The 27,123-nt window shown below is 36.4% G+C and overlaps 1 protein-coding gene across 2 annotated transcripts in view; it reads left to right on the top strand.

Annotated features, from left to right (window-relative positions):
- The first annotated feature begins 380 nt into the window (after positions 1-380).
- Positions 381-27,123, top strand: part of LOC149785219 (DNA excision repair protein ERCC-5-like) — a 67,304-nt gene continuing 40,561 nt past the window's right edge. Inside the window, exons 1-5 of one of the 2 annotated variants that reach the window (XM_089979032.1) lie at positions 381-468; positions 9,388-9,519; positions 16,952-17,127; positions 18,845-19,050; positions 21,875-21,959. In XM_089979032.1, coding sequence (XP_089835158.1) covers positions 9,432-9,519; positions 16,952-17,127; positions 18,845-19,050; positions 21,875-21,959 — 555 coding nt within the window. In that variant the 5' untranslated portion in view covers positions 381-468; positions 9,388-9,431. Of the gene's footprint in view, positions 469-9,387; positions 9,520-16,951; positions 17,128-18,844; positions 19,051-21,874; positions 21,960-27,123 lie in introns of those variants that run through there. The other variant, XM_089979033.1, reaches the window with a different exon arrangement.

The raw sequence follows: 27,123 nt of genomic DNA on the forward strand, positions 1-27,123 counted from the left end.
GCCGCTGTTTGCATAGTTTATTTATTAATCTATGTAAAGCTGTTGGTAGGGCCTTGGCATGACTTATCTGTGAATTAACTCATTTTGCAATTGATTACAGTTAATCCATGGTTGCAAGTCATTGATTTTTAAAATTTGTATAATGCTTCATTCAATTTTCGAATATTCGGGTGTATTGTCACCCAGTCGATCAACTTTTCTACATTATTCACTCAGAATAAACAATATTTTGTTTTAATGATAGGCATGAAATGGTTTTAATCAAAACGCTTCAGTGGTCAGTCTTGGTTCGAAACTTTAATACATGCAGGAGCGTTAATTCTAGTATCTTCGCGGATGTCCGTTTCGAGTTTTAGATCTAGTCTTATGCTACTTCCGGTCAGATAAGGAGGCGAGTACAAACTATGCACTGCAGACAAGAAATGTGTTGAATATTTCTTTGAGACTGACAAGTGACACCTAGTATAGGTAATAATGGACTGAAATCAACTCTTTGTTAGCATGAGTGTGTGTTGGGCCCATTCCCACTCATGAAAGCCCTTCATTCAGGTCATTAGAGACTAATAGCCCTACGACCTGACGGCTAAATTAGCAGTGCTCCTTGAGCACATTCGCCTGGGGTATGTGGCACTAATTCTAGTCCTACGTGTAAGACCTGACGCTGATATTTATGTTGTGGGCGTTAGGGTCTTACTGCCTAACTAACAGCGCTGTGTAGTGTGTTTTGATATGGACTAACATCGTAACGAAAGTCAAATTTTCAGGAATATCTCAAGCAACTGGCAACTAAAATAACGGCGCTTTTCTACAAAGTAAGGTAATAATGTTTTAGTCAGACTTTACTTACTCTGATGTCTTTTCTATAATAAATTCAAATTCTCACAAAATAAATGGACCTGTTTTCAAGTTTCATTGGCCTACATTTCGGTTGACTGGAAAGCGATGAAAGCCGGCAATGCCAAAATAGGGTTAAGTGGAAATATTATTCTTTAACGAAAGGAATAAAAATATAATATGCCTATTGGAACTGTAAAGCAACGTTTCGCTTCATTGAAGAAACATATCCGCCACATGAACCTACTTAAACATACTTCGGCATACCTCAACTATCGTTGCATTGCAACAAATTCAAATGTATATAAACGGAACATGAAAAGGTGTCCATTTGCTAGTGTCATATTTTCATTCCGCCAGGATAAAGGCAGCACAGTAAGTATATTAATTACACATAAATTAGTGGAAGAGTGTCGATAAATGCTGCCAGATGCGCAAGATATTCCTGAAACTTTGACTACTCATTCCGATGTCAACGTCATCGGAACACACTATACAAAGCCGTTATTTGGATAGTAAGACATAGCACCTAAAGAAAATCAACATGTGCTATGTCTTACATGTAGGACTAGCACTAATTCCTTCCCTCCATGAACATTTAGCATCCTGTTGTGTGGGAATAAACCCGTCGCACATGCCCCTCTGGGCGCACGCGATGTAAATCCAACAATCAATCAATCAATCAAAGCTGACAGTACTAATATCCTCGGAGCATCGGTTTCGGAACCCTTAAGAACAGGTCACGGAATAATTCGTAAACATTGTAAGTTTTATTAAAAGTTCATTTACACTTTGAACCATCATTATACCTATACCAAAACTCAATACTTTAAACTATTCATGGCTTCAGACATTTGTTCTGTGACAGTTTAGTTATGAGTACTGTCTTTTGCTTGTTTCTAACGTCATCTGTTTCGGAGCAGTTGATCACACAGGGGCTTGTATCGTTCCTCACAATTGACCTGTCATACATGTACTATATAATATCTACAAGGGAGGACAACTGTCTCCTGACTTGTGCAACCTATTTAATAAATGCTGATATTCAAACTATGCTTTGTGTAGCTTAATAAATCTGGTACTGATATTTAGCTCAGGCATTCGACTGTGTATCAATATCAAAAGTTTGACTTAATATCATACCTTTAAGGAATGTCATATTATTTTTCCATGCTACTGCTTGATGTGGCCCTGATCGTGTCCACTTAATATGCAAGAACGTGCTGAATGGAATACTACCTTCTCATTGGTCAGCTGAAAATAAGTTATACATAAATACAGGACGTCGTTTTTTTTTAACCAGTGAGAGGATGGTATTCTGTTCAGTGGGATCTCAACTGCATTTTAAGCGGGCGTGATCACGGCCATGTCAAGCAGTTGCATGGGAAAATGATTTGGTATTATATATGTATTAGATTGCATTTTTTCTTTATTCAGTACTGGAAATGAGGAAAGAATGAATAATGAAAATGTCATGAAATTCAACAGTGAAATTGGTACTTATTCCATTAGCAGGATTTTATGGGGAAAACAAAATGTGATTTGGGCGGAGATAAGAATCCACCTGATTTTATTCATTAGATAGTCGACAACAAACAAGTTGCATCAAGGGTTTCATTTCATTGACATTATTGAAAAATAAAGGTATTTTGAATGGGTATAAAAGTGTATAAGGCAATTCTGGTGTTTTTTTTGTCATTGTTATTCATAATGTATATACCGTTCAGGTGGCCTAGTGGTTAGAGGGTCCGCCTCGGAAGCGGGAGGTCGTGGGTTCGATTCCTGGCCGAGTCATACCAAAGACTTACAAAAATGGTACTAACAGCTGCCTTACTTGGTGCTCAGCATAAGGAGGTTAGTGTTAGGACTGGGCGGCCTGGTGTCAGGATAATGTGACTGGGTGGGACATCGTGCTACATGTCTGTGGCATGATGCCCCAGTGCTAGACATCACTATAAACTGTCACACTGCAGACATCTTAGCAATATGACTGAAATTTTTTAAAGCTACGTTAAAAATCAAAATCACACACACACATAATGTGTATACTTACAGGATTTAGACAAGCTTGAAGCATTTTCTTTACTGGCTACAAAGCTTGACATAACTTTCAAGAAAACATCTGAAAATTATGTCATCAGTTACATGCTATTACATTATATCAATAAAATAAAATGGCCACTCTGAAACACATGACACTCCAAAAATAATGTCACTACAACATAATAGACCACTCCAGTGGCCTAGTGGTTAGAGTGTCCACCTGGGATGCAGGAGGTCGTGGGTTCAATCCCCGTCTGAGTCATAACAAAGACTTACAAAAATGGTACTAACAGCTGCCTTGCTTGGCGCTCATCATTAAGAGGTTGTGTTAGGACTGGTCGGCCTGGTGTCAGGATAATGTGACTGGGTGGGACATCATTCTACATGTCTGCGGCATGATGCCCCAGTGCTAGACATCACTATAAACTGTCACACTGCAGATATCGTAGCGATATTGTTAAAGCTGCGTTATAAATCCAAATCACACACACACACACACATAGCATAATAAATTCAGTAGAGAATCACTTTTCATTATGTGACAATTTTCACCCAGCTGATCAATGATCCTATATATCATGGTGACCTTGCTCTATTAATGACAGGTTCACAAGCCTTCCCACTGGAGGTCCTTCATCATGGTTATGACATTATTCATCAGTAGTGACTTTGACTATACCCTGCTGCATGTTTCTAGACTCATTGGTTTGGCTGTATTGGTCTTGGAGTGTGTTCCATACTGTTGTGTAGCAGCAAGCCTTAATGTGTTTTTGTGCAAGATGAATAGTTTCTGTTCAGAAAAGTTGTGATCTGAATGGCTTTTTTGGTAGCTGAATCTACGTGGCAGTTGGAAGATAGTTTGCTGTCCAAGGTTACACCAGGACACTTTGCTTTGTTGGTCAGGGTACTGACACGAGCCTATTTGTTTCGACGGAGCAACTGGGTGTGATTCACACTCAGCAGATTTCAGCCTATTATAAATAAACACCTATTGTACATATGCTGAAAATAATTAAAGAGTCCTATTATTTGAATTGCAGCATATCATTGAAGAGATACATGTAAAATATAGTTTTTCTTAGTTATCTGATATGTTCTTTTAGATTGTCTGCCATATTACTTCATCTGCTGACTGCTTCTGCTTTCACCCTCATGTTTTGTGTGCAATATAAGGACGTTGCTGCCTTATTTAGAAATGTTGACAGATATTAGTAAAAATGGTATGTGTTTAGTAAGGTATCATACAATATCTAAATATGGCATAGGAAGCCATATTTGAAAAACAAATCATTGCCAGAATTCTTGTGTTATCTTTCTTGGTGGACAAAATATGGTTAGCAAGAGCATACCAATACTATTTAGCCAATAACTTTATCAAAACTTTCTGAAAAACAATACTGTGCTTAGGTAGCAGAATTTAACTAAAGTCATCTTTTTGTCTTTGATAATAGTTTAATGTTCACCATTGTAATTATAGGATTACACGGTGGAGGCTTCAACATTGTAGCTAATATGTAAGCTAGACCAACAAGTATATCTCCACCTTTTCTTCCCAACATTACTGGTGGCAGAGACTTAACATTGCTTGGCACTATTTGTGGTTGAGTTTTCTGCCAAGATATGTCAGACTATCAGCCACTAGCTAGTAATTAATAAATTTATTTCAATTGACCTTTGTATGCAGATGATAAGTAAAATCCGTCATCTGTCTTCTTTTGACCTATAGCATTAATTCCTTCCTATGACTCACTTTTTTAGTTTGAATCCCGGTCACAATGTAATACCTGTGTATCCATGGTTATTGACCTGAAAAAATTCTAAATTGCTGACGCATGCAAGGAAGTGAGCATTATGATAGTCCATTAGAGCCAGAGGCTGAAAACACCATCACAAATAGTGTCAAGTATCGTTGATCATTAGCACCAGCAATGTCTGGATACAAAAGGTGGAGATCTCCTTGTCGGCCTAATATGTAGGCCTATATTTTTAGACTATACAGTTATGCAAGGCCAAATCGATGCTGCATGAATAAGCAGTGCTGTGCAGCTGTGAGGTCAGTCGTCCTGGCAACTACAGTATATTCTGCGCAGCATCACAAATGATATATGTGTCTGTAGCTCTGAATTTTCAGGTCACCTTCTTTTACCATAGCAAAAAGTACCTAATTCATTTTGCACATGAACTGTCTCACACCATTCAAACTGACATACAGCAGGACACGTCTCACTAAATACATGCTGAAACTGGGTGGGCTGTCTATAGAAAATTCTTTGATCCCTCCATGGCCTGTGACAGAGTTCATTGTTTATTAAGGAGTAATCTGATTTTCTATTCAGCTAATTTTGGTCACAATGTAGGTGCCACCTTTGTAATTTCTTGGCAATAGCATGGCTACTGTGTTAAATGTACAAGTATTTTGATTATGTCAGACTGTGCTTCTCAGAGTAAGTCTTTTTCTTCAAACCAAATGTAGATTTTATTGCTCATCACAGAAATCATAGAAACAGATGTGATGTCAAAAATTTTTAAATAGTCAGTATTTTAAAAAAATGGACATTAAATTTCAAATCAACAGCAACATCCAGTTATCTATTTTTGATGTCAAAAATTTTATTTAAAAATGTAGTTAGATAGTATAGTAATGTAGCTTTAAGAAAATTTATTACATATTTTATGCCAATTGGTAGCATGGTAAAGAAAAATATGCCTTGAATCAAATCAGCATACCATTAACTTTTGATCTGTACCACACCTAGCATGGTAATGAAAAATATGCCTTGAAACAAATCAGCATAGTTTTTGATCTATACCATACTTTGCCAGCAGTTTTGATATTTACTATTTGCCTTCTGAAATTCAAGTGAAAAATAAATCAGCACTGGAATAGTGTCATTGTGTATTTGTGATAGAAACATTAAATTTTAAAATCATGATCACCATGACAGTCAGGTCAGCATATTTTAAACAGTCTCCAGAAAGTTTCTCATATGTTCAGCTCATACAGCTGCTATGGCTGTATATAAGTTTCTTCAGTGGATATAAAATGACGGTTACATTTCAGCCTATTATTGTACACTTTTCCCTGCCTGGTTATTTCTTTTAATGTAATAATTACTTGCAAGATACTTATGACCAAAACATGGATATGAAATGTGGAAATTGCATTGTTTGTTATTACTAGTACAGGTATCCAAAGTAGGCCTGCATCAAGGAGAATTTAAAAAATATACCAATTAACTCCATACTTCAGAAAATCTTTATCCAGTATTGTCGGTTGGACTGTAAGATATTTGTAAACATGTTTACATGGCCTTTTATTGCCCACATCCTGGTCATCTTATAATTCTGTCTTTGTTAAAAGGCTGAAGTTGTAAACAAAGTTTCCGTTCTGACGTAAAGTTCAGTTTCAAAAATCAGTTGTATTCAGATATAATTTGAGAGGAATCATTTATTTGAAAATTATATGTTGGGATTATAATGGGCTCATTGCTGCTCTGAACAAATCACTATTTTGGATTATTGTAAATTCATAACCAAAATATATTTTACTTGAAGAATACATAGAAAGTAAGGGTAAGAACAAAAATGTGACATATAAAAATCATAAAATATGTGTGTCTCCTATTGCATTGGTTTTAAAATTAAGGTAGGTGGGTTTTTTTGAAACGTGTTTTGTGTGTCTGGTTTGGATTTTTAACATAGCCTTAACAATTTGAGTCATATTGCTCGGAAATCTGTAGTTTAGCAGTTTAGAACGCTCCGATGGCCAGGTGGTTAGAGCGTCCACTTCGTAAGCAGGAGGTTGTCAGTTCAAACCCCAGCTGAGTCATACCAAAGACTGACAAAATGGTACTAACAGCTGCCTCACTAGGCGCTCAGCATTAAGAGGTTAGCTTTATGTTACTTGTTTAGGCTCAAATAAACAGTAACACAGAAAGAGTGAAAACAACAAGCTTTTTAAAATTTAACAAATAATTTATTTTCCTGGAATAATTCTGTAAAAATAAAAAAAACGAGAGAAGAACTTACGGTTTCAAGAATCAAATCCAAAACTAATCTAAGAATAATCCATGAATTATTTTGCAAAAGTCCTAGTAACAAATGAACTAATAATTTCAAGTTCGAATCCTGATGGAAAATCCAAGATGGATGACGATGACATATGCTGTAGTCAGCACTGTGCTTAACTACAGGTCCTTGTAAATAACACTCCTGTGTTGGAAATCAGAATAAAATTTGTAAGAAATGTCTTCCCAAAATTCTACATGAAAACTGTTCAAGTATTTCCAGAGAATAAAGAATTAATCCTTTTGAAATCGAAATGATCTGAAGATAATTAACTCAAGATCTGGCAACAACAAAGAAAACAACTTGATACCAAGTGTAAAAGTCCCAGACTGAGAAATCTCTCTCTGCACATCTCAATTAAAACTAACAAGTGCGTAGTTATGGAAAAACCAGAATTGCGAAATCAAGGGGGGGGGGGGTCACGTGCTCGTGTCTATGTCACATACACCAAAAATGACCCTGACGAAAACCAGTCATTTTCTCTAAGAAATAAAAAAAAAAATTGTTTACATCTTAAACCCAAAGCCCCATCATGACCATGACAACAACCAATCATTTTAAAATAAAATAGAACTGTGTTGCTAATTTTGAATCAAGGTCAGCATCCAGTCCAACACCTGGTGTTTATGAAAAGAATGATTCAGGTCAACCAATTTTCTGGAAAAATACCATCTCCAGTGAATAAATTTACAATAGTGTGTAAGAATTTTTATTTTATTTGTAAAAACTGACAAACAAACAATTAAATTAAAATAAATATATATTAAATCAGATACACATAACAAGATGTATGTAACATTTAAGACTGGTCGGCCTGGTGTCAGGATAATTTTACTGGGTGGGACATGATGCCACATGTCCACGGCATGATGCCCCATCGTTAGACATCACTATAATCTGTCACACTGCAGACATCATAGCGATATAACTGCAAATTTTTTCAAGTTGGCTTAAAATGAATATATATATATATATATATATATATATATATATTTGATTGTTAATAACACGATGAAATATTGTACTATGTACTATATTGGCCGCCATGTATAGCCTATCATGTGCTGAAAAATGGCATTAAACCCTACAACAACAACAAATATTGTACTTACATAAAGCTTTCAAAAAATAAATGTGTTAAATTTATTAATTATTTATTGGAAGTGCTTGTTAAAAGCATGGCAAACTCATGTAAAAAGAATTAAATTAACCATTTGGTCAAGTACTTTTGACACTGACCTCGCTCCTTCCAACCAGTCAGATGCCAAAACTTTAAATACCAAGTGCATGATAAGTAATTCCCCACAAAGAATTCTGAAAATTAAGAATTAATGTTCTTGTTATACACACATACATTTGATGATAAATGAGCTATGCAAATTAATTTTTTTAAACGATCAACACCGAGGAAATGCACTAGTCAGACATAGTAAAATGCTTATTTTGAAAGAGAGTAAACAGTTTTTTTTATATATGATAGCTAACAAGAAAGATAGTGGAAAAAACACCACATGTATATTGCTTACATCTAATTATCCATTCTCTGTTGAATTGTGTAAGACTTAGAAATTGAACCTGCGATAACCTTCATAAATGCAAAGGTGATGACCTACAAGTTAAGAACACGTGTTTAAGAAATGTGTTTTCACACCAAAAACGATGACTTTGCATATGATTAAGTTATGCTTCAAATCCATTTGATATATATTTCTTGTTATGAACAACATTTTAGCTACCAGTCTGCTATTCAGTTAGTGTTAGGACTGGTCGGCCTGCTGTCAGGATAATGTGACTGGGTGGGATATCATGCTACATGTCTGGCATGATGCCACAGTGCTAGATATCACTATAAACTGCCACACTGCAGACATCGTAGCGATATGACTGAAAAAATGTTAAAGCTATGTTAAAAATCCTAATCACACACACACAGTGTAGCACTTTATAGTGATGTTTAACACTGAGGCATCAGGCCACAGACATTTACCATCATGTCCTACACATCATTATCCTGATATCAGGACGACCAGTCCTAATACTAACCTCTTAATGGTGAGTGCATTGTGAGACAGCTGCTACTACCATTTTTTTATTATTCAATGATATGACTTGGCCGGGGTTGAACCCGCGACCTCCCTCACCTGAGACGGATCCTCTCATCATATAGGCCATCAGTGCAGTATATATATGTGTGTGTGTGTGTGTGTATATATATACAGTATATATATATATATATATAATGATTAGTATGTATAATGTACCAAGCACTTCAAGTTCTGGGCTAAAATAACTTAATGAGATTGCCATTTGAACTGGGAGGCAGATGAGGAAAGGTAATGCAGAAATATGTTTAACGAAACTCTGAAAATTATCTTTACAGTCAATACAGATGATGAAAACTATGTTAGTAACTGCTAAGTAGATATTCTATTTAAATTACAGGTTTGCAGTATTATGCCAGTGTCGTCACATAGATACACAGTGATATGGGTGTACATGGCCTGTGGCAGCTCCTTAACTCCACAGGGAGACCAGTTCCTTTGGAGTCCCTGGAGAACAAAGTGCTGGCAGTTGGTAATGACGTTTGTTGAAAATAAGTTTCTGAAACATCAAGTACTGAAATTTTACATGTAACATGGCTTTTTAGGAAATAAGAGTATCTTGAAGGGATAGCTGACTAAGTCATATATACAGATCAAAACACTTGTAATATGAAGATGGACCAGGAATTATGGTACAGTCTGAGGTCTAGAAGTAGACTGGAGCTTACGGGATTTTCACCGGGTAAAATAAATAACTTCCAGTGCATGATATGCCAGTTCATTATAGGTTAGCACCATAGTATGCTCAAGTATCCATTTTTAGTTGTTTTGTCCTGAACGAGCAAAATGCCTTGCCGTGGTGAGATCCAAATCCAAAATGGGAACTACAGGCTAGTTTTGGAGAGAAATCAGATAGATAGAAACAGTAAACAATGTTTATCCTGAAACCGTCTTTTTCATCATTAGGAAAATGGTATAAAATTTTGTCTTAGAATTTGTAATTCTCTAAAATGAGAATCACTTTTTACAACTAAAGGTAATTTTTTGCTGTTGGTGATACCTTTTCTAAGAGATGGGAAAAACATTTCAAAATGCCATTAAACTCTTTCAAATTTTTAATTTTCTTTTCTTTATATGAATTTCAATGTTTTCTGTGATGAATATTCTTTTTCAGCTTATGATAACCTAACTGCTTACTCAGCTTTCTTATGAATGCTTGGCAGGCAGTATGGTAAAAAAAATCTCTAGCAAGGATGTACAAATTTCCTGAAATAGTGGTGGAATAACAAGCAGAAACATATGCAACTTTTCTTTTTGATGAGTCCTATCATTCATCCGATGACTGAGCAAATGTTTTTATTTTTTTAATAAAGACATTCTGTTTTATCATTAACATGATAAAAAATCACCTTCCTTCATTAAAATCTTGAAAACATTTTACAACATAATTGTAAAATCTATGAACTATCATTTGGTCATAGAGTTTCAGTCTAAACATCATTTCTGTTCAACTGCATTCTCCTTTTGTAAATCTCTTATTATTTGTCAAGTTTATTTACTGGTAGAGCAGTTTTTCATTTTATGAAACATTTCTTTATGGTCCCCAGTTCTGAAAGGTAATAACATAATATCTGATTTTTTGTCTGTCTGTCTATCTGTTATACTTTTGTTCCCATGCTATAACATAACAGCCATTCAGGACTGTGGGGTGAACTAGTGCATCATCATTACAAAGTGTGTTGCATACAAGATTTTTTAAAATCATTGATATGGCTCACTCTGAAGCTTTTTGTCCTCTATATAATTTGTAACCCATATTAACAGCCCCTCAGGTTGATCCCTTAAAAAATACTCATGAATTTTTGGTGTTTGGTAACGGTATCTTTGGCTCGACATACTTAATGCCTTTAATCTGGTATTTTTCCTTCTACTGACCTGTTGAAGAAATGACATTCACTGTAGGGCATGTGACAGTTGTCCCTGTTAGTTAACTTTAACTACAGGAACATGGCAATTTTAAAATGTGAGACCAGTCTACATTATTATGGTGTATCATATTGGCTTGTTGGGTCAGGACTAAACAAAAATCCCACATGGACTGTTTACAGCTCCAGACAGTTTAGACAGAGTATTAAAGATAACATTTAGGAATTAAATGTGGGTGCAAAAATATGTGCTTCATTGGCACAGTTACCATCTTAAATCGATGTATATTAAATGAGAATATGTCTGTAGTGAAAACAAAGAATGCATACATACTGTTTGACTTATTCAGAGAACCAAGCATTGGTACATATACTTGTATACTGTTTATATATACATGTGTGATGTATAGCATGCATAGAGTATCAACACCATGTACTCACCTGTGAATTTCATCACTTACATTAAGACAACAATACAAGTAATTCCATCAAAAATGTGCACACACACAGAGCTTTAAAATATTCATTAATTTTGTCACAGGTCATATAGGTCTGAATTCAGTGGGGAAAAAATAGCACAATCATGTAACAAATGATGAAGCACATTTAATTTTCAGTATGTCCCAAGTCAGTAAAAGTTAGTTTGTGTTTTAATCCACCACTGGTAGAGTTTGTAAGCATAAACTTTTTTCCTGCAAAAAGGAAACTTTCACGGTACAGTACATGTTCCAGTCACATTGGAAAAAGAAACAATCCATCAGATTCCACTGTTTCTTTATTAAGTTTGGTACTGACTTCCTTTGAAGGAAGGTTCTTTGTTTTTATTGAAGATTGTAGTCTGCTTTCTTTGATGAAAGGTGCATGAATTATTGAAGTCACCGCTAAAGACCAGCTTTGAAGAACCAAACAAATGCCTGTTTCTTGTTGTTGCGAGAACATCAAATAATTGTATTGCATGATTGAGACTGATTTTTTTGCCATTTGTTTAGTACGTTTTCATAACAAAAAATCGGTGCTTCAGAGGTAATCTGTTGTCTTTGAAATTTCAGCAAACTATTTTATTTGGTTACATTTTTAATAAAGGAATTGGCAGTCGTTTTGGTCGATATTAGACACTGTTCCTCCCTGCCTATTGAATAGACAAAATATTTTATTTTTTTTACATTTGTAGTAGTGGAGTGATGCTGCATTCCATGCATGTGTAAGAAATTTAAACAAGGGTAAATGATGATAGATACGCAGGTGTTTTGTTCTGATTACAGGGATTACTACAGAAAATGTGAGTGTTCTGAAGGATTTAATTCTGAGAGAAAAGAAGAGGAATTTTACTTACAATTCACATACAAATGTCAGTCTATGTAAATATATTAATCACTTTCGAGCAGCCAAAAATCCAACAAAAGATAGATTATGAGATAATGACTCATCCAGTTGATCTCTGCCACCATAAATGTCAACAGCAAAAAAAGTGGATATCTCACAACATACAGTATTCATGCTAAATGTCAACATAAGCAGATTATGATATAACAATGCGCTGTTAAGATGGTTTGTCAACATGGACAAATAATTTGTTGATGTAACAATAGACACATTTCAATGCATTTTATATCAAGTTTGCGGCTTCTTTTTATGGGGCCTCTGACTTTCTCCACTCCAAACCGTTGTTGTATATACAATGTTGCCAATAATAAAACCACTTTGGTGGCCTAGTGGTTAGAGTGTCCACCTTGGAAGCAGGAGGTCATGGGTTCAAACACTGGCCAAGTCATACTAAAGATTTACAAAAATGGTACTAAGAGCTGCCTCGCTAGGCGCTCAGCATTAAGAGGTTAGTGTTAGGACTGGTCTGCCTAGTGTCAGGATAATGTGATTAGGTGGGACATCATGCTACATGTCTCTGGCATGATGCTCCAGTGCTAGACATAACTATTTACTGCTACACTGCAGACATCGTAGCGATATGACTGAAAAATTGTTAAAGCTACATTAAAAATCCTAATCACACACACACACACATACACACCCAATAATAACAAAAAAATCACCAGATTGTATATTTTGCCACCAATAAGGAAATAAATTGCAATTTGAGACATTGGCAAAGCCCTTTGCGAACCCTGAAAATACTTTTTACATGTTTTATTCAAACTCTTAAGAAAGAAAAACATTTTTTGTGTATAAGAAAAATAGATAAAATTTCAGGAGCCACGCCACAATCGTCTTGTATTGATCGTCTTGTATTATTCATACGTGATCCCTTCACCAATATGACAATACTCTTTTTACATTTTTTTTGTACTTTTAAGACCATGTTATATCCAAATTTGTGTTATAACAGAGCATGTTATAGCAGGGTCACACTGTATTGATAAGATAGCGGTCAGGAGTTGCAAGCTTGATGGACAGCAAGACAGTGTCAAAAATTGAAACTGTTTCATTATCTTTTATTTGTAGAATTTTATCTAGATTAAATAAGTGTGTATATTTGTATAACACTTTCCGATGAGCAGGACTGATGATGAGTTACAATTATTGTGTGAGAAGTGTATATATATATATATATATATATATATACATACACACACACACAGTACAGCTCACACAAATTTTTACAACCCCACTCATCACTGTAGGGGTGGAGAGAATTAAGAGAAAAAACTCCCATTGCATCACACAGCTGATGGAGTTGCCATGACAACTTGCAGAGTATTGCTCTGCACACCACACTTTCTTGCGAAGTAGTCACAGATGACCACCACAGATTGGACATGATACCTATCAAATGGGCGTGGTTTACTCTTTGTGACCCCTGCGAACATGTTCTTGAGAGGTTCTTGGTGAGAGAGAGAGTCGCTGATTTACCTATATCATTATGAGCTGATTATAAGCATTTCCTAGTTCTAATGAAGATAATGTAAAATGCTAAAATACATTTTGACCACACCAGCGGTCCAATTGGTTAGAGCATTCATTGCAGATGCAAGAGGTCGCAGGTTTGAACCCTGGCTGAGTCATACCAAAGACTATATAAAGGTACTTAGAGCTGCCTTGCTTGGTACTCAGAATTAAGAGGTTAGTGTTCGGACTGGTGTCAGGATAATGTGATTGGGTGGGATATGATGCCACATATCAGCAGTACGATTCCCCAGTACAAGACATCACTAACTGACACACTGCAGACATGATAGCAATATGACTAAAATTGTTAAAGCTATGTTAAAAATCCCCCAAAACACAAACACAATACACAAAAGCCAATTTAAATCATATGTATAGTCGCAGAGCCATAAAAGCTGTAATAATACTACATTTTTTTATCTAGAAAAGGTTGATCAACTTCTTTTACAATAAGTTTGAGCTTTTACTTTATTCAGAGATATATGAACAAACTTACACAATGGATTGAGACCTTGTTGAGCCCTCTTTGAACAGTGTACATTTATCCTACTGTTTAAACACGAAAAGTATTCCTCTTAGGTAAGAACAATTAAATTCCAGTTGCTCCTGTTTAATAACACAGCAAATCAGAAAACAGTGAATGTACATTTCATTAAAAACCACATATTTAGTACTTAAGAAGTATTGGTACACTTACTAAGCTAAATATATGTATACGCAATTAGCTCAATTCTGACTGCACATATACTATAAGGGACTGGCCATTTAAGTATGGAGCTAAATTGTTCTTTCTGATCAGGCTACTTTTTCTTCTGTGATTCTTCACAAGATAAATTTGTTTCAAGCAAATCAAGAAATTGCATAGTGTCCTTTTTTATGCTACATATCATAGTTTCCAGCATTTACACATCTCTTTAGAAACTGAAATGGTTTCTCCCAAAAAAGACTTGGCTTCAGCAGATGTTCAGCAGAAATCAAGGCAGCAATCATTGTAAAGACTGTTATAAAATGATAGCATCAGAAGATTGATATCAGTATTAGCTTGGAAATGATTCATTTGTAATGTGAAGCCTTCTGACTTGATGCATTGTATAAAACAACTAAAATTATGGTCCTGTCATTAACAGCAGAAGTTTGGTAATTGTTTCTAATTACTCTAACCTAATTGTGTTGACAGATTTATTAAGAACAATTACCAAACTTCCATACAATATATAATATACAAGTTTTGTCAGATGGCTTCATGTGTTTTAATTGTACCTTTCCAAGCAGAAATTGGGTTGGGTTTTAACATGGCTCAGTTTAAATCCATTTGAACCTGTGGCCTACACTTTGCTAAAGTCACTGTCATACAAGTCATGTTTCCTGATAACTTTAGATTGCACAAGAAGGGTAAGAGAGTTGCATACCCTTTATGTCCACCTGAACTCTCTTCAGTTCATGTCGGTGAGTTGGTAGTTTTCTTTATACAATCAGGCTTCTTAACCCAAAATAGGTTACCGTCTGTCGGTAATTGAGTCATTACTCGCTCTCATCCATAGAGAGGTCTAGAGCAGCAGTCATGCAAGATCCTGTTTGTGCTCTCAAGCACTAACTTGATGCATGCACAGACAAGTAGTGACATGCACAAACGCCTCTATTTTCGGGTGTGGGCTGGAAAACAGGATATCACATTTCAAGCCCTTCATGGCTGAAGTGTGTTGCATGCTTGGAGTACTCTGACATCGGAGTCGCCTCACATAGATTACTGCTCAGAAGTTTTGAGCAATCTCTGCGAACCTCATATTCAAATGCAATATTGCAACCTGAGATATAATAGAAGCTGTTGGCTGGCATGCAGAGTCAACCTCCTCGAGCCTTCATCTCAGAGATTTTGCATTGCTTAGGCAATCTTGAATCTTTTAGGTCCAGTGGCAGCAGCACAGATGGCCACTAGACCCAACTGGATCAATCAACACATCCTGTTAGCTACTCTGGATTCGCTGGTGAAATTTTTTAGGCAAGAAGATTTCAAGAATCATCTTCATAACCATATGTTAGGGTCACAGATCAAGTAACCAAAGGCTGTGTTGCTTATGTAATTAGGAGAACAGGTTAACATTCACATGTGGGAATTGATTTATTCTTCCCCAGAAGGATACACAAAGTAGATGTCGGATGCTTAGCATTCCTTCCTTTTACTTATTCTACATAACATAATGTGACTGGGGTACAGATTCGAAGGAGACAACAAATTTTAAAGTAAATTATGTTTCTTCGAGATTACTTGTCCAACCACATTACTTAAAAAGCCTCCCAAGTACCCCGCCATGCGAGCATCCTCATTAGTATCCCGTGCAGCTAAAAACTAGCAACACCTGGTGGTGCCAAGGGAATGTAATGGGCAAGAGTTATTGCTCTTTGTCTATTTAATAGACAGGGAAAGACAATTTTCATTTTTTTGTAGGGCTGGATTTGTGAAATAGCAGGCTGATATTGCTAAGGTAATGTGATTGGGTAAGTATTCTTGGAAAATCATAATTTACTTAAAAATTTGCTTTCAGCATTGTAAGATATTGGTGAGCTCACCATAGAAGGTGGGGAGATGCAGATTCACAAAATTTGCTTGTTTGTTTGTTCCTTCATTTTTTTTATATTTACTCAGTGAATTCACTGGAACAATGCCCTATGCCATCATCTCACAAGAAGAGAGTATCAGCAAAGGGGAGGCAAGAATCATGCCCTGTTGAAACTTTGTAGACAGTACTTATATTAGGTGAACATGTGCTTATTTTTTTGCCATGAAGAGTTTTTCGAGAGTTATGTCCCATTTTGAAGATTAATTTGTATAATGTATATTTTACAACTCTGGTGCACAGCTAGTACCACAGGTTTTGAAGATTTGCCTGTTGATACATGCATATGTCCTGCCTGAGTTATTGCTCTTTTCTGAGAGCACTACTCATTCAAGCAGAATGGGCGATGGGTGTGAGATTATGCATCTATGTCCTATTACATATTTCTTGTTTTCTGATGCAAGCCCAATAGTGTTATTAACAAGATGATGATCTGTTGTATTATTAGAATGATGTTTTGAGATGCAAATTGGATAAAGGCTAACATTTTGTAATAAGTGCTTTAATTATTGCCTGTTTACAGATATAAGTGTATGGCTTCACCAGCTGGCGAAAGGAATGAGGGACAGGGAAGGGAATCCTCTCCCCAATGCCCACCTTCAGGGTCTATTCACCCGGATCTGCAAGCTCCTATACTACAGGATTAAACCTATTTTTGTCTTTGATGGGGGTGTGCCAGAATTAAAGAAACAAACCCTTGTAAGTGAAGATTATATTGTTTAGATAGGGATATCCTGGTTTATTTTAAATCTGTTCCAAATATAATAGTATCAAGCATGTGTGTGTGTGTGTGTGATTTAGATTTTTAACATAGCTGTTACAGTTTTAGTCATATCACTACTTTGTCTGAAGTGCAGCAGTTTATAGTGATGTCTTGCCTTGGGGCATCATGCTGTAGACATGTAGAATAATGATCCACCCAGTCACATTATCCTGACACCAGGCCGATCAGTCCTAACACTAAGCTCATAATGCTGAGCACAAAGCAAAGCAGTTTGGTATGACTCTGCTAGGTTTCAAACCAGTGACCTCCTGCATCTGTATAAAAGAATAATATTCATACATTACAATATGAACTGTGATGTATTTACTTGCATATAATTTAAGGTTAAATTTTTAAGGAATGATTTTTTAGAATTTACTAATAGCATATTATCCACACAATCACAACCATTAAACATTGCTGTAAAGTCTATTTTTATTGTGCAGGGTCCATGTTGGTGGGGTGGTGTCTTTTAGGTAAGAGTATATCATGTTGAATGAACATAACCAAAAACTGAAATTAACTTCACTTTGCCTTTATTTCATGCTTTTTCCTCATCCCAGTTTGTTTCAGTACAGAGCATTGAAAATCTTAGTAAAATGACAACTTGAGTGCCAGGTTTCTTTTTTAAATGGAAAGGTGGAAAGTAACAAAAAGAAGTTTGTATTTAATTTTGGAGGATTTTATGACCATAAATTACCTTGAATAAAATTTCATTCCCATCTATGGAATTCCCACCCAAAATATCCACATGATCACACAAAAAAGTGAAAGTGACTGAAAATTTGAGTTGGAAGTGAATTATAAGTCCTGGATGTATTCTTGTACATCATGAATAAAATTAAAATTTTTATTCAATATGTCATCCTGTAAATGTATGCAAAAAAGACTTCTACAATGTAAACAGTTGATGAATTTTTAATGTTACATATTTTTGAAGTTGGCATTTTCTACAATATGTATAAAACAGCGGTGCTGCAAAAAAAAGTTTCAGTATTTGTGTGTGTGTATATTTGTGTGATTTTCGATTTTTAACATCGCTTTAACAATTTTTCAGTCATATTGCTACAATGTCTGCAGTGTGACAGTTTATAGTGATGTTTAGCACTGAGGCATCATGCTGGAGACATGTAGCATGATGTCCCACCCAGTCACATTATCCTAACACCAGGCCGACCAGTCCTAACACTAACCTCTTAATGCTGAGCACCTAGCGAGGCAGCTGCTAGTACCATTTGTGCAAGTCTTTGGTAGGACTTGGCCAGGGTTCAAACCCGTGACCTCCTGCATCCAAGGCGGACACTCTAACCTCTAAGCCACCAGAACAGTTTCATTATTTTTGCAAAGTTTGAACAGTATTATATATTTTAATCATCTGACATGAAATTATAAAAAAAGCTTAAGGTGACATTCTGAACATTATAAATTTTGAGCATTCTGCAAATACTTCACCCTATTTTAATGAACATTGCTCTTCTTCTGGCTGGAGAGCGAAAGCATTTTGCCCAAATAATAAAGTCCACAGTGAACTCTACTGTAAACCCTGTGATTGAGAGATTGATTTTTATACACTGAAGCTACATATAACATTGAAAGAGTGATTGCTGGACCATTGCCATGACAAGAAAAAAGAGCATATGCATTGTTTTGCAGAGAGCCAGGCGAGAGAGAAGAGAGTTTGCAGAGCAGGAGAGTGGACAAGCCACAAGGAAATTACTGACCAATCTGATCCGCAGTCAGGCCATTAGCCATGTTTTGGGGGAGGGAGAGGGCAGCATCCCTATCACATCTGTCCTCAAGCTGTCATCTTCCAAAAAAACGGACATGTTTGAGTTGCCTCCAATTCCTGAAAGTTCCAGGTAAATTTTTCTGATGAATAATTATAGAGAAAACTAATGAACCTAAAATGGCGTAAATTCCTCTTGTCTTGAATTGTTGAATCAATGACTGATCTACTACCATGTGTCAGTCAAACATTGCTTATTCAACATAAAATATGAGAGCTAAGTTGGTAGAGTGACCGACTCATGATCCAAAGATCAATTGTCTGATACCCATCTGGGCCACCTGAGTCATCTGTTTTGGTGTGTCTTTGGGAAGATATTTAGCTCACATTTCCTTGACAAGATATTGGCAGTCATCTATTTTGGTGTGTCTTTGGGAAGACGTTTTGCTGTTGTTGTTGTTGTAGGGTTCACGCCATTTTTCAGCACACGATAGGCTATGCATGGCGGCCAGTATTAATGGTGGAGGAAGAACCCGGGAAAAGCCCGAGAAGAACCACCGACCCACGAGAAGCTACTGGCAAGCTTTCTCACGTACCCACATTGGCCGAATCCTGAACTCAAACCCACGCTGACAGAGGTGAGATGGCAGTGATCCATAATGGAGAGCACTTTAGATCACTCGGCCACTCAGGGCCCCAAGACGTTTAGCTCACATTTCCTTGACAAGATACAGACATTAAAGAACATGCCATTAAACCAACAAAAAAAAGAATCAACATTAGAATGGACCACATCTCACTTAAATTAAACTAGATTTATTGAGTAATAATGTTTAGATAATAAACTTTTTTGACTACATCTTCGCTAGCCGAAGGTCAGTCCACCAATTCATTCCACATTGACCCTTACCATATATGACTTTCGAAAACAATATTTGCTGCTTCACTATTTGATTGATGTAACTAAGAGAAAAAGATCTAATCAATTACTTGTTACATTTACATCGAAAGATCATGATGTCTAGCACTGGGGCAGACATATGTGAAAGTAAGCCACAAAGGCGAGTGCCTTAGACAACATTCAGTAATTCTTCATCTGAATGAGGGCACTGATTTGAACCACTATTTTAGGTAGCAACATATGCCAAGGATAAAGCATGGAATGATGTAGATTGATGACCCTTGGCTGGCAAAGATTATCTGACTTTTAAGCGCCTTGGTCAGCAGATAGTCAGCTTGGCTAGTTTTACTATAAAACGTACAAATTCAGATTTATATAACTTAATTCTTTTTCATCCATTTTAAAGAAACTGGTATGGTATGATCGGTTGTATAATCTCTAATTATCAGTTGTATAATCTCTGATTTATCAGAAGTTGTTTTAACAGAACTTATCAGTTGAAAGTATACTTAGGTTTAAATAATTCTTAAATATGAAAAAGCACACTGCTTTTATATTTTCTTGCCTATCGGTTAGTTTTTCGGTCAGACTTGGTGCATGCTTGAAATAATGATTACTTTGATATCCTGGAAGTGGCGGCTTTTCTCTAAGGCACTTGCCTTTGTAGCTCACTTTCACATATCTCCTCTGTGAGTTTGAGTTTTGCCTCAACCAGTGTATGTCAGAATGCTTGCCAGTAGCTTCCTCTAGGTTTGTGGATTTATCCTAGGGTCTTCTTCCACCAAATATACTGGCTGCCATGTATTGCCTATTGTATGTTGAAAAATGGTGTCAAACCCCACAAACCAATCCAAACCTTTCATGTGTCCATCTGTCTGTGCATCCACATATAAAATGAACTAAATATTCTTTTTTTAAATAAAGTCTTTTTTTCTTCTTTCATGTAAGTCTTTTATGGATAATTAAAGCATGGAATCAACAGAAAGGAGGTCTCTTGGTAGTATAAAATTTCTCTTTGTATTTTGTTTTTTCTTTTTCCCATGATTCCAGTCATTATTGGTTGAATTTTATCAATAGAGAGAAGTCGGAGATTTGAAATCCCAGATACATATATTGAATTGTTTCCCCTTAAATGTTTACATAAGATTTGTGTGCTACCCAGTCTATTACGTTTACTAGCCTACTGCTGTGCATTCTTTTAATTTTGTTGTTTTGTTTTTTTTTATCACTGGCACTTATAGCACTAATTTAGTTCATGGAGGAAGCCCTATAGTTTTTATAGAGGTATAATTGTTTACTGAGTTTCTAAATTCATTGTTTGTAGCAACCACAGACTCCACAAAAATTGGTATCCAGTGATAAATTGTAACATTGCTAAGTACACATGTTTAATACACGAAGAGTTGCTGGAAAAGCTATTCATGTTCCTGAAATTTAGATTGTTTGGTTACTTGATTAGTTTTATTGTAATTTTTCTAGTGAAATATTTGCCATATCTTTCTGTGGCAGTAGGAGCTAATTGCCATTCCAGCAAATACACCGAGGCAGTTGACCAGGGCTGGCCTTGATGTGTGTGAAAACCATATCTCTTGAATTATAAGTTACATGCTGTACTGAGTCACCTCAACTCCCAAGAATATTTAGAATTGATTACTGCTTCTAATGCTATCCATTTAAAATAAAGTCATTGGAAGTTCCACAAGGCATTGTTGTCAATGATTTAGGAGAGTGAAACAAAATTATTACAGGTATTTGATGCCATTGTTCCCAATGGGATTACATTTGGCAAGATACTAGAACATGTACAATTAAAGTCGAATTATAGCATTTTGTTATGAAACAAGTACAGTACTGTTGCATGTAATACTTAAAAAAATTTAGTAGTGATACTGGCTTATATTATATAATATATATCATATAATATCATGGAACACATAGAGCAATGTTGTATGTAATGCTTACATTTTTTGGGAGCAATATGGACATGTATCATATCTCATATATAATTGTGATAAAAAGGAAAATATTTTAACATTCATGACAATCTAACCATTAGATCATATCTGGAGGGTGGAGATGCAGGAAACGAAAGTCCTGATGACTCATGGGAGGAAAGAATGATGACACGACAACTCCTTGAGGTAAATGATACAACTTTGCTTAGCCTTCTTGAATCCTAATTACTCCAATGCTTTAGCTGAGGATATTTTAATATATTCATCCTCTATATCCATCTTTTCTTCTCTCACTGTTTCTGTCTTCTTTTAAACTGTAGGGAGGAAATTCATAAAATTTGGTGCACATGTTGCCCATGCTGTTCACATATAAGAGGTTTATAATTTTTGGTGCCTCACTCATGGAGTACTTATTGGGTGAGAGGTCAGATATCAGATATAGTAATTACATGAACATTTTTAATATCTGCTAACCAGCCATTATATATGCTGTCATGTGGGGAATGAGGGACACAAAACAGCTGTTTGATTTATTTGCTTATGACCCCTGGGTAAAAATCTGGAAGTTGTGCTGGGGTAAGATTTGGAAACATTTGAAGAAAACCCGGTGGTTTTGCAATGGTTAAATATGGAAATAGTGGAGGGGACATCTTGATTTTATCATGCCCATTTATCCTTCCCTAGAAGCTTGTAAGACTGCATAGCGACCACTTGGTACAGACAAATGCAAACTGGAAGATGTATTTCAATAATGCATACATTCAAAATAATTAGGTTTTTAATTATTGCAGCAATTATGAAAATATTTGCTCATTTTTAGACCTATTGGACATTGCTGATTTTGACAAAATGTGGCCACATAATAAACCAAAAAACCACATGAGGTAGACTAAAGATATTTAGCAGGCATATTTATCAGTGTTGTTGCCAGTCTTTTTATAGCACTGAGTTGCATTACAATCAGTGTTTCCTAAAACATGCATTACCATAAAAGTGAAAACAAACAGATGAAATACTAAAGTATCTAAATATATTTACTTATCATTTTATTTCTTAATTTACATTAGGTGCTGAAGCCAGTAATCTTTTCCGCCTTTCAATAAAAGTCTGTTCCTCGGCACACCATTTATTCTCTTTATTGCTGAAAGCTTCCTTTCAGTCTCTCAGTCAAAATATAATTCTGAACTAATTTTTGAAGGTTTATTATGGACCAGTTGTCTTTAAAACAAGCATCTTACAGCTTGGAAAAGTGCACATAGAAAATATCCATTCCACAAAATTTTCTTTGATTTATGTCCTAAAAGCAGGTTAGAATAAAGTTGCTTAATTTTTGTTTACTTCAGATGGACAAAGATACATATTTTGGGCAGCATCCTGTTAAAGTTAAGATTTAGTGATCAGACTGAATGTTAATTTGATTTGGTTTTTCTCTGTGTAAAAATTAAAGCATATCAAGGATGAGAAATCATTTTCTTTCATGAACTTTTTTCTCACCAAAAAAACATCAAAAACTTAAAAAAGTATTTATCCTCTTGATCTGAACATTGTCTGTTGTTAAGTAAATGAGGAGATAGCAGTATGAAAGACTTATTACCTGATTCAGTGATTTCCACCCATGGAGAAGAAATCTTCTGTTCATTGTTAAAGCCAGAATTTAATTTCTTTGGCTTATTCTTAACAGCTTCCATTTGTATCTGACTTGTTTCCATATGGTCAGTAAATATTTTCCTGAATACTCATAGGGTGCCAGTATATTCTCCAAGTTAATGATTGTGGAACAGGCTTTGTAATTGTCAGGAACTTTATTTTTCCACTGCATGCACAGGATTGTATTATCATTCAATCACTTTGTAACAGAAGGTGTCCAATAGGCCCAGAGAAAATAATAACATTCTGTCCCTCCTTACTAGAATTCTATCATTAGGCAGACCCAGAGAAAATAATATTATACAATCCCCCAACAGAATTTTGCTGTACGGCAGACCCCGATCATCCAATCCCTCATCAACAGAATTCTGCTGTAATAGAGATCTGCACCAAATTCATACATCAGATTCTGCTAGTCATGTGTTCATGGCATAGCCATTGGTGGCAGTACCATGAGGCATTCAGGGATGACATAAATGTCTCTTCCATGTTATCCAGCATGTTCTATATGGACAATGAAGCCAGAATGACCCACACAACGATTGTGAGGACAAGCCTGAAGATCTAACAAACTCAAGTGTGGACTTCCCTCTGCCCCCTACTGCCACACAGTCTTATAAGGTCAAGTCCTTGGTAGACCAAGACAGTTAGGAGTGTCTCTCCTTTCATCTTCTTCCAGTCATCCAAAATTAAAGAAATTTAAGACCATTTGTCTAGCAAAATTTGATGATCCTGGCATTTCTAATTCTTTTCAGAAAGTCAATTACAGCAACTTTTTGAGCTCACTGGTAAAAATGACCTTTCAGATGGAGCTCCTTTCTTTAGATAAGAATAAATTTGATTGTGTGTTTCATGCTACATTGAAGCTGGTATATAATTTCGTTGTCATGTCTTCATTGTTGGACTTGGTAGCGATTTTTCAGTGAGCAGAAATATCAGGCAAGACCGTGCCTGGAAGTCAACAACAATAATTGTGAAAGTCATCAACAGAGCAGCACACCATTTCATAATGAATGTTTTGACAGCTACTTCTAACTTGGACATGGTGCAGTGAGACAAATGTCTACACTTGACATTGCTTAAGCTGCATCACATGTTGATATTTTGGACACCACCATTTGGGTTGCCATTACTGTTTGGATGCAGATGAAGAGACATGCATCTCAGAAACCTCTTTTCTAACTTGCCTTTCAGTCTCAAAAGAGTAATATAAGTCCAGTCAATCTCAATCTTAAAGATGATTGCAGGCAATGGGTAAGAGGTCATTTACTGCCCAGTCGTGGAACTAGTCTTGATCCCAATCTTATGTCAGTAGGCAACAGCCCAGTGAGTTTAGGAGGCAGTCTTATATAGAGGGCAAAATAGGGTTTCTCATTCTACAAGCCTCCTAACTCAGACCATTGACTCGCCATCCCACCCACCCCACATACAGCCTATCAAAGGGTGCCAAACTTCTGCATTTCAGCCACCAATGCATTGCTCTGTTTCCACAAGTTAAACAAATGGGCAATCCAAGTCATTTTGGGGTGGATTCATATTGGCCAGAATCATATATTCATATTCATATTTATCCAACCCCCTTCTCTTTCATCCTCCCTGCTCATGAATGACATACCATAAGACTTGGAGAAGGACAAAATTATGCAGCATAAGATATGGTCATTAATCAACAAACAGTTGATGGAGATTGTTTGGAAACTGCAGTCTGAGGTTTTATTCCAGACTTTTATCTTGTGTGAAAGGTAAACAGCAGGCTCATGCAAATCATCGACATAAACCACCTGAACAAATACAGTTCCATCGAAATTCTTGATGTAGAAATAAATCCATTTCTTCATCAGAAGGGATGAATTTGTCAGCAGTCTTGATCTGACCAATGCATACTTTCACGGAAATCTCTTCCAATCATATATCGGGAATATTTATCAGGTTCAGAACACTCCCATTTCGTATAAACATCAGCCTTTTGGCATTTACAAAGATAAAGTGCATCATCACCCATTTATGGCTGACTTCATCCACAGTGATGGTTGTGCTCTTGGATTATCTTCCAGAAGGACATGGTAAGTTCTTTTCTTGTCAATGATAGGAATGATCATCTATCCCTTGAGTCATTTTGGTTTTCTGAAAACGGGTGGAAAAACCCAACCTCTGTCCATCCCTTTGGTTTGTCCACCTGGGTATGGAGTTTATCATGAATCTCAGTCAAATATAACTCCCCCACGTTTTCATGGTATGAATCACCAAACTTTTAAAGTCTGTTTCCAAAAGAAAGTGAATTACAATGAGGTGTTTGCATCTCAGGTTATTCATGCACCCCTTAAAGATGATGTTGCTGACGCAGTGGTACCTCTTTTCCCGTCAACCTGATCATATGGTCAGGATCAAGAATTATGTAGTATCATACCTGCATCAGTGTTTCAGCCATGTTTGACTCATGACAGGAATTTCTCTGGAAAAAGCCCAACCACAAGTTATAGTATATACCAATGTCAGCACACACAGTTGGGGAGCCCGACTGTTGCTAGCCTTGATAATGTCAGCAGAAGTTGGGGACTGAGGAAATGCCTCTTCAGATAAATATACCTTCTGAAAATGAATGCTATGATCAATGCCTTTCATTTCTGGAGGGAATCCTTTGCGATAAAAGAGTTGTAATCATGTTAAAAAAGTCAGTGGTGGTGATTTAGCTTCTCAATCAGCAGGGAACCAAATCACCCTAACCCATGTATTCTGGTTTGGCATTAGTGCTCCCAGCTCAGTATCAGTGTACAAGACAGACACATTCCTGGGAGTCTCAGTGTCCTGGCAGGTGTTTCCTACTAAATGGCCCATTCATCAAAAAGTCTTTCATTGGATTTGTGCAATTTTGGGGTATCTGACAAAGTTTGGAGTGGCCGAGTGGTCTAAAGTGCTCACCGTTACGGATCACTGCCATCTCACCTCTGTCTGCATGGGTTCGAGTCTTGGGCTCTGCTAATGTGGGTATGTGAGAAAGCTTGCCAGTAGCTTGTTGTGGGTCGGTGGTTCTTTCCAGGGTTTTCCAGGGTTCTTCCTCCACCATTAATACCGGCTGCCATGTATAGCCTATCTTGTGCTGAAAAAATGGCGTTAAACCCCATTACAACAACAACATTACAACAAAGTTTGTGCCATGGATGCACTTTTGTGGGGTTGTGGTCCTTTGTCCACCAACTCATTGTCTTAGTACTGAAAATAATACAGCATTTATGTGGTCAGAATTGCAGACTGACTGCCCTTTTCAGATGTGACTTGTCCTGCATCAATGATCTGCTCAATCTAGATATAGATCTAGGCTGGTAGATTCTGGCCAAGCTGAATCTTCTCAAACAACTGTAGTCACAAGTGTTCCATCCCTATCCACACTGTCTTCTCCTTCACACCAAGCTTCAGGGGAGCTTTGTGAAGGGAAGAATTTAAACCTTCGGTTGTGAAGAGAATCAGAAAAGAAGGCCCTTCACATTGAAGGCTTATGTGTGAAAGTGGCATGTAAAGTCAGCATTGTTCCTTTGAGTGCCTCAGTTCCTCAGGTGGCTGATTTTTTCCTCTGGCTGTACAAGGAATACAATTTAGGCCTGATTACCATCAAATGCTACCACTCTATGATATAGATCTCCTGTTATCCTAACATTAATGTGATTAAGAAACATTTGAATAAGGGGGCAAAGTATTTTGTAAGTTA

The sequence above is a fragment of the Sinohyriopsis cumingii genome, chromosome 13 (assembly GCF_028554795.1).
Source record: "Sinohyriopsis cumingii isolate HCF-2022 chromosome 13, ASM2855479v2, whole genome shotgun sequence".
In the NCBI taxonomy this organism is placed as follows: Eukaryota; Metazoa; Mollusca; class Bivalvia; order Unionida; family Unionidae; genus Sinohyriopsis; species Sinohyriopsis cumingii.